The sequence below is a fragment of the Hevea brasiliensis genome, chromosome 9 (genome assembly GCF_030052815.1).
Source record: "Hevea brasiliensis isolate MT/VB/25A 57/8 chromosome 9, ASM3005281v1, whole genome shotgun sequence".
Classification (NCBI taxonomy): domain Eukaryota; kingdom Viridiplantae; phylum Streptophyta; class Magnoliopsida; order Malpighiales; family Euphorbiaceae; genus Hevea; species Hevea brasiliensis.
In genome coordinates, this window is record NC_079501.1 from 6,552,260 (window position 1) to 6,561,158 (window position 8,899).

General features: G+C 35.3%; 2 protein-coding genes across 2 annotated transcripts; one reads left to right on the forward strand and one right to left on the reverse strand.

Annotated features, from left to right (window-relative positions):
- Positions 1 to 71: 71 nt before the first annotated feature.
- LOC110646824 (PRA1 family protein F3) lies at positions 72 to 4,344 on the forward strand. The gene is made up of 2 exons (XM_058152621.1): positions 72 to 489; positions 948 to 4,344. Exon 2 carries the CDS (start codon positions 2,259 to 2,261, stop codon positions 2,868 to 2,870), a length of 612 nt encoding a protein of 203 aa, XP_058008604.1. The 5' UTR covers positions 72 to 489; positions 948 to 2,258; the 3' UTR covers positions 2,871 to 4,344.
- A 38-nt stretch (positions 4,345 to 4,382) lies between these two features.
- Positions 4,383 to 5,566, reverse strand: LOC110646821 (cytidine deaminase 1). The gene has a single exon (XM_021800385.2). The coding sequence runs from the start codon at positions 5,438 to 5,440 to the stop codon at positions 4,508 to 4,510; it is 933 nt and encodes a 310-aa protein (XP_021656077.2). The 5' UTR covers positions 5,441 to 5,566; the 3' UTR covers positions 4,383 to 4,507.
- Between the last annotated feature and the right edge of the window lie 3,333 nt (positions 5,567 to 8,899).

Genomic DNA, 8,899 nt, shown 5'->3' on the forward strand with positions numbered 1-8,899 from the left:
CGTGTTTGGGCTTCCATTAGCCCAATCTACAATAGACCATGTAAAAGGGCAGCAGCAAACAAATAATAGCAGCTGAGCAGAAGCTGTGAAAATGGGAAAGGCGAGCTCTCTATGGAGGAAATGCGCAGATTACCTGTACGCCAAGTGGGAGAGGACGATTCTTTGGGATATGATAAAGCCATACAAGGGGAGACCCAAGTTGTCTACTCCTCTCGTTACTATTTATATAGCTGCTTTCTACATGGGGGTCATTGGCTCTGCCATTACTGAGCAACTCTAAAAGGCAAACTCACTTCCTAAATTCTCATCTCCTCACCCTTTTTTTTTTGGCTGGAAATCAGTTAGATGTTGCATATATATATATATTTTTTGGCTGTTAGATAAAAAAAATTTCACCTTGGATTGTAAGAAGCTCTAATCTGTTCCCGCTTTCTAAGAATTCCACATGGATTAAAAAAAAAAAAAAATTCTAGATTGCTCCTAATTCAGGTATGTTCCATCTTCTATGCTAATAAAAAGCCGTGAATCTTATTGAATTGTAATAAAACTCTGCATATCCACTATGTTGATTTTTGTAAAGCTTCACTGTAATCATGAACACTGAATGATACAGGCGCATCAATGTTTTGCTCCATTTGGCTAGCTTGCATAAAGGATTTTTTTTTTTAAATCATTATTATTTTTTGAAGCCACTTTAACAAGGTAACTGAATGTAGCCTATACTTTTATCTTGTTCATCCATGCTCATGATTTATGATTTATTATTATTATTATTATTTTTCAAAAAGATCTTATTGGAATTTATTTGCCCTCATCTATCAAATATTATCTTAATATTTTAACTTATTTCTTGGTCTAAATTTTATTTAAATTCTGGTAATTACTTGTTTGGGGCTGCAAGCTTCTTGGCTCTAATTAAAGACTTGCTTCTGGTATTGATTGAGCAGGAGAAGTACTGGGAAGATCATCCCAGTGAAGCAGTGCCTCTCAAGAAGCCAAAATTCTACTATGGCCCTTGGAAGGTGCTTAGAGGGGAGGATCTGCCGCCCAGTCTGTGAAAACCACAACAATTTTATTTGTTTTCAGTTACTTCCAATTTGTTTTTTGTTTCTTTTTTTTATATGTCACAGGCTCCATAGATTTTAGCAAACAAGGATTTCCCACTGCTTGAAAATAAATATATGGAGCATACATTGTCAGTTGTCATAATGATTATGCTTTTTGTTGGCCAATGCCTAATTGAATAGGAAGCGTTTTTAGTCCCTGTTTGACATACGATTTGCATTTGAGAAATCTTGTTGTCTGCTTGAACCAGAAAGGTTGCTTTGCTTAGCATTTAAAAAATCATTTCACCACTAAAATTTCTGCCTAATTCCTCCCTTTTTGCCTTTTTGTTTATAAAGTTAACGAAGGAGGTGCTTATTTACCCTTTAGATAGTTAGATCCTTGAGATTGGGACTTTCTTTTGATACTTTTGTCCATGTTTCGGCCCATGTAATTGAATTTAATGTAAAGAAATGATTTTTTCAGTTTACTGTGTTCAATTACATTTAGCTCTCTTTTTGGCATGGAGTTTGTTAAAAACACTCTCTTGAACTGGTTGGACAATATTTAATATGCACCAATTAAATGTGTCTGTATGTTTTGATATCAGCGGCCTGCTTAACAAGATTCATTTATTCACCTGTAGTGTATGGTTTCTACAATGGTATTAATAGGAAGGAAAGGAACATTTTGTTTGTGAATTGGTATTTCTAGGGAAGGAATGTATGGATCAAGTAAGTTTTATCTATACTCGGATGTATATACCTAATCAATCAACAAATGTCATTTTAGTTGAAATCATAGCAGGTCTCACATATAAATATATGGCAGTAGTTTTTAATTGATGGGGTGCATAAATATCCCAATGTATGCAAGAATTTTTCGTAAAGATTTGTCTTTCCATAGGTTGTTTATTTAGTTTGTCTTAGAAAGGAACAGAATCTAGTGCTTCTGGTGCACAATACAAACCACAATCTCAAACTTGCTCAATCACTTGATCAATCAGCAACCTAAGATCAATGTGTGATATTCTATTGCAATATAAACCATCAGAGTCAGGACTAACAGTCAATTAATGGTGCACCTTTGCCATATTTCTCATGCCTCTTTCTTGAACTTGTAAAACCGTTTTTTTGGCCTTCTTCTTCCCCTTCCAGGTTAGCATTTCCCTAGAGTCCTTTCTCTCCCTGTATGTGTGCGTTGATCGTCGAAAAATGGCAACATATGGAACAATACCAACAGAATTGCATCCACCATCAAACCTACGCATCATTTCAAACGCAAAAGAAAAGATCGAATTGAGCCTTGGCACACGAAGACCATGGAGGGAAATGATCCAGCTGCAATCTTTCAACCTTCCTTTCACATTAAGCGAGTCCGTTCAAAAGATCAAAACGAATGTTGCATTCTTTCGTTATAACTATGTTATTATCATACTTTTCATCTTGTTCCTCAGCTTGCTCTGGCACCCTGTATCGTTGATCGTCTTCATAATAATGATGGCTGCATGGTTGTTCCTGTATTTTCTGCGTGACGATCCCCTGGTGGTTTTAGGCATTGTAATCTCTGATAAAGTCGTGATGGTAATCTTGTTGATGGCTACAATCATCATGCTTTCTCTTACAAATGTAACTGATAATATTATTGTTGCCCTGTTCTTGGGGGTGGTGGTTATTTTGGTTCATGGGGCATTTAGAAATATTGATGATTTGATGTTTGTGGAAGATGAAGAAGGTTTTGGATCGGCTGGCATATTGAGCGGCAGAGATAATGCAGCCACTGTGCCTCTCAAAAATGCTGCATCTCCTTCTTTTTCTGCCTCCTAGTCAGTCCATGCTAGTGGTTTTTGGTTCTCCGTGTTCTCCTCCATTGAGATTTGTTGTTACAGTATAATCGTCACTTTGAAATGGGTGATATTGAGCTTGAGGTTTCCTAATGTTTTTTACCCTTTGATTTGATTATCAATGAAAAGTAGGAAAGGGGGAAAAGATTGGGTTAATAGTATTGATTTTATTAGACAATGAAAAACATCATTGTTGATTAATTTAGAGATAAATAGATTATTTCTTCCACAAGGAACTTATGCACTAACATTATTGATATTGGTAAACAGTCTTCTCAGAATTTTGATAGCGTTGTTGGTGTTTGTTTTTCAACGACTTTTGTATTTTTCCAACCTCAGCCGACGCATCAGACTCATGAGTGACTGTTGGTCATGTGATTCATATGTATCTTAATGTCAATTCCCAAAACAAGACAAGCCAAAAAAATTCTAGTTCCAATGTACAATGGGCTACACAGGTGATACTGCTTTGAAAGAGAAAAAAAAAAAAAAAAAAAAAAAGGGAAGAAATAGTTATTCTGGCTCTACGGCCTTGTCTGGCCTACTGTTGAACCTTAAAATTTTTGCATTAATTATGGAATTGGAATGGTGCGATGGGAATTTAGAGAAATCTTGGATAAGGGTTAAAGATACAACAAAGGAAGCAACCACAGGTAGATAAACAGATGCGTTGCCTAGTTAAAGTCTTCCTGTTCTCAATTCTACAGGGAAGTCTTTTTTTTATTCTTTTATTTGCATAGACCACAAAGTAGTTCAAACCTTCTGGTCAGAGATCCAAATCCACAGAATTGGCCTCCAGTGTGCTATTGGGTAGTTTCATTTTGTTTGCATAATAAAATGTCATCAAATTCTGCACATACAGGAGGAAAACATCGAAAAGAGCAGTTTCTTTTGGTCGCAATCCGCAGCCACTAAACTCGATAAAGACGCGCTCCTGCCACAATCAACAACATATGAAATGCAACTGCCACTAATTTATTTTATTTTATTTTTTTTTTGATGATGCAAGTTCAAAAGGATAGTTAACGAGTTTTACATCTGACACTTGTGTGATAGTATTATCAGCTATTGATTGCTTCCTTAGCTGTATTACAATCACACAAAGTGTGTGTTGAAGTGAACCCCTTGTAAATATTGGAAGTCCAACTCAAGAGTCTCACGCCACGCTAACAGCCAATCATACAACTCTCTGATCAGATGACCCAAGCTTCTTTTGAAATGTCTGTAATCTCTACTTTTTTACCGGAAAAAATTGCTTTAAAAAATGATCAGCAGCCGCAACTGCCTTTTCCTTGCCACAGTCTCATCGCATAGAAATGGTCAAGACCCAAAAGAGTCCAAGTCCCATTGTTCGAAACAAATCATATTTTCCTTGTTCATTAATTTGAAAATATAGTAAATTTTTCACAAAAGGAATTAATTTAAACTAAAAGAACAAATTGTATATTTGCATGCTAATATACAGGCAGAAGCTAAAACTATCAAGAAGGTGGAATATTATAAGAGAGAGATATTCATTCATTTCCATCTTTCATGGCCAAGAAATTGGCCCTCGAAACAAATACAGGAAGAGATAGTAAGAAGAATATAAACACAAGTTACCAATAGCTACAAGATGATTCAACAAGACCTCGTAATACAATGGAACGCCTTAAACTCGCACTTGGGAGAAATCATCTGCAAAAGCTGCCTTGCCGCGTACTCCTGTCGCACTACAGCCCCTTCTTTCTCCACCAATACAGCAGCCACAATTTTCTCATAGTCATCACCGCCTCCGCCCACCACATAAGCCACAAGGGCCGCCTGTACAGGCCCCAGGCTCGGATTATACGCGGCAGACTCCATGTACGACCCTCTATGGACCTTCCCTGCACAATCCATCAACGCCACCCCAGATGGGCAATTACTATACGGAGCATGGGACTTGTTGGCGGCCTCTAAAGCCGCATATTTCAAATCATCGCAAACAGGACTAGTAATCCCATTTCGGATGTAACTATTAGAATCGCTTAGAAAGGACAAGTGATTATGATGTGGTTCTAAAGCCAAAGGAACATCCTTATCCAAAAGGTCATCTGGTCCGAACCTGTGCGGTAGAAAGTGGGACAAGGACTCGAATTTCTTCATGTCCCCATAATTATCAGCCACACCACCGCAATTACTATTCTTACTATCGTCTGTGATGAGGATCTGGATATCGGGGGCGTTGCGAATTTCTTGGAAAAACTGACGGCAGTGGCCACAGGGGGCGGCGGAAACGGCCATGTAGTTGAGGCCGCGTTCAGCATTGAGAGTGAGATTGGTGATGAGAAATTGTTCGGCGTGGATGGTGTGGTGGAGAGGGAGGCCCGGAAATTCGATGTTGGCCCCAAAAAAGATGCGGCCGGAGGATCCAAGGCCAACGACACCGACGTGGTAGTTGGAGATGGGCGTGCAGGCCAAGGACCGGGCCTCTTTAACTAGGGAAGGAAGAAGCTGGAGAACCGCAAGACCTGATTCTTTGGCCATCGATTCGGCTTCCGATGCTTCTATTACGAATCTGCGCTGAAACATTTTTGTGGTGGGACTGCTTGAGATGGGAGATTTAGATTAGGGAATAAAGAAACGCCAGAGAGAGAGAGAGAGAGAGAGAGAGAGAGAGAGAGACTTCCCGGAAATGAGGAGGACGGGCCTTGGGGTGTGGGAGGGAGTGACGGGATTATTTATAGGGGGAAAGTGTTCTAAGTTTCAGTCAAATTTTGCTATCTCCAGGAAGATTCCCCTTGAATCATTATTTTCGTTGCCATTTTTTAAAGCTATGTATGACAGTGCTTGCTACAATTGTATGATAATATTCAAACAATTAGTTTGATAAATTTATCAAAATTATAATTGATAACAAATAAATTATTAATTAATTATAATTTATATCAGTTGTGAATAAGAGTTTTTTTAATTGGTAGTTGATTTGATTTTTTATTTAAATTATATTATTTTTTAAAATTTATTAATTATAAAATTTTATATCTTTAAATTAATTTTTATATCATTAAATTATTTATAATATAAGAAATAATAGATAAATATAAAAATATTATTAAATTAGTAATAATACTAATTTTTATATGATTAAAAAATATGTATACATTGAAAAATAATAATTTTTAAAAATAAAATTTAATTTTTACATATATTATATAATAAATTAATAATTATATATTTATTTTAATATTAAAATAAATATTATTATTTTTATTTTAACAGTTACACATAATCATTTTACACATATGTACTGCCTCACACAGGCCCATTCCGTCCTCGTCCTCGTCCTCGTCCTCGTCCTCCTCATTTTCGGGAACTCTCTCTCTCTCTCTCTCTCTCATTTCTATGTTGCCTAATAATTGTTTTTTCTATTTGTTTTCCATTAAATAATATATACGAACCATAATTAATTCCCCGCCCTTTTCGTTCAATACAAGTTATCGTTGGCATACTAATTAATAGATTAAAGTAATATTTTAATAATTAAATCATGAAAAAATCACTTTTTACGTGAAGATTGAGGAGTCCTTCGTTACCTTCACTCCTAATTACAAAGGCTCATGGAAAATGCTAATTAAGTTGGTATTTTCAGTACACGTTTGCAATATTTTGATTGTTATAGAAAATGCAGTTTGATTGGAGTTTTATAGAGCAACTTTTTTATTCTCGTGCCATGTGATCGACTTCTGTATTGGACAATTAGAGTGAAAAATGCTTATAAAATTAGTGTTTTTTTTTTTTAAGTTTATTTACGATAAAAATAATTTAGTTAATAAAAAATTTAAATATAAACGTGTCAGATACTGTAATTTCAATGTAAAAGATAATTAGAATTTTAAAAATAATAAATAAATTAATTAATTACTTTGATATAAAAAAAGCGTTTTTCTTATAACATGTACAAACATTAGCTTTTGTAAATTATTTTTCGGTTGATGTTATTTTGATAAATAATTTTTTTAATGTTATTTTAATAATTAATCCTTAAATTTACTATATCCAGGAAATGAAAATTCTTATGTAATGCATCCAGTCCACAGTTGTGAAATAAAAACATGGATTTGCTGTTGAGTGAAAGCATAAACTTGGTTTTTGAGAAATATGATGAAGGTTTGTGGTTGAGAAATTGTCCTGAAAATGGCAATTACGAATAAATTAAAAACATTAGATAGAGATGAATGACTTTTTTTGCTTTTAATATTTGCAATTAGAAAATTGATATGATTTTATAATTTTAAATGTTATACAATTCATCAAAGCAGAAAAAAGTAGACAAACTGGAGATGCAATCAAACAAGGGAATCATGCCAAAAGCATTTATTTTATGATTTAACTAGTCATCCACTGTTGCAGACGTAATTGCATAGCTTAGATTAGCATTTTCCTTCTCTGCTCGTGGACTGTACTGTACTGTACTGTACTGCCCAAAATACTCCAAACACCTCTTGGTTCTGCTAAGATATGCTTGGGTTTCGTTTCATAATGTTTCATAAATAACATTATCCTAATGTAATAATAATAATAATAAATTTAATTTTAAATTTTTTTTATTAACATATTTTTAGGTATGTTTATCCTGATAACATCTCTAATAGTAAAAACCAAACTTTAGATAGAATGATAGATAAATGAGATTACAGAGAAGAAGGATAAGTCTGCACATGCAACCAGATAAAACAACATATGCTTTCAGCCAATTGATGCTGACATTGGATTCACACTGCTTGGAATTTTATACGTAGTTGCTGCAAGCTTGCAAGCATTTGTTTATTTATTACTATGTGAATGTTACTTCTGATGGCATCTAATAAAAAACAAACAGACATTTCTTTGTCATTAAGATTGAAGCTAGCTCGTCCACTACCACACCAACCAATCTACGTTGACGCCATATCTCTAGTTTGGTTTCATGTGTCACAAGATTGGTATGATTAGCGGAGCAAGCTCAACTGGCCACAAAAAGAGAACATGTAATTAACTGCATTATAACATTTGACCACTATTTTGATTTATTAGTTGGCAAGTGAAATTCTAAGAGAGCGTTTTATACACTAATCGGTACTCAATGATGTCTGGCAAGTGAATCTTCACATATGATACCACTTCACAAACTAAATCTCATAGAGATGGATTACCCCATTGGCCATAGCATAGCATCATTTGGAAAGGATTTGTGCAAATAATAAAATATGCTTTTGTTTACATTTGAGATTTACAAAACTTAGCAGGTGGATGATGAATCTGTTATCACAAAATGAGTGTGGTAGACAAGACAACTCAGGATTGCTGATTAGATTTCCCTTCAATGGTTCTGCAGTCATCTTGGACAGCAAAAAGGCATTCTAAATTGATGTGCACATTTTGTGCGATTCTCTAATCATGGTGAAGTTGAAACCTGAAAGAAAGAAGCTAAAAGTGACGCAAGGACTCAAAAGAAACCAGTGTTAGGGGGATGAATGTATGGGGCAAATACCAGTGTTAAGGGGATGAATGTATGGGGCAAATGCAATGTCTCGTTTGCTCCATCCAATCATCCACGCCTTAATTACCACCGATAATTGCTGCTTGTAGGCCTCATTTGCATCCAAAAACTGTCCTCTTTTCAAATAAATGGGGGCACAAAATTGACAATAAGTTAATGGTAAGGAACTAAACTATGCAGCTTATGAGAAATAATCTCAAATAAGCATCATAACTTGACAAACAATGAACACTATCGTCACAAGGACCTAAAACTCTGGGAGAAGCTTCCTTGTCAACCATTTCTTTTGCAGTCTGACATACAGTGCCATAAATTAGCTTTCATTTCATCTTCTAACAAATCGCATGCATCTAATATGAGCTCTTCATCCACGTCTGGCAAAGCTTGGACTGCTTTAATTACATTCTCTATCAAGATAGAGTTTGAATTCTTGAGTTCTCACATTGCTTTAATATGCCCTCTTTGCGGTGTGCCTTTTTAGAGCCAGCAGAATTTGATTGGCTTTCTAA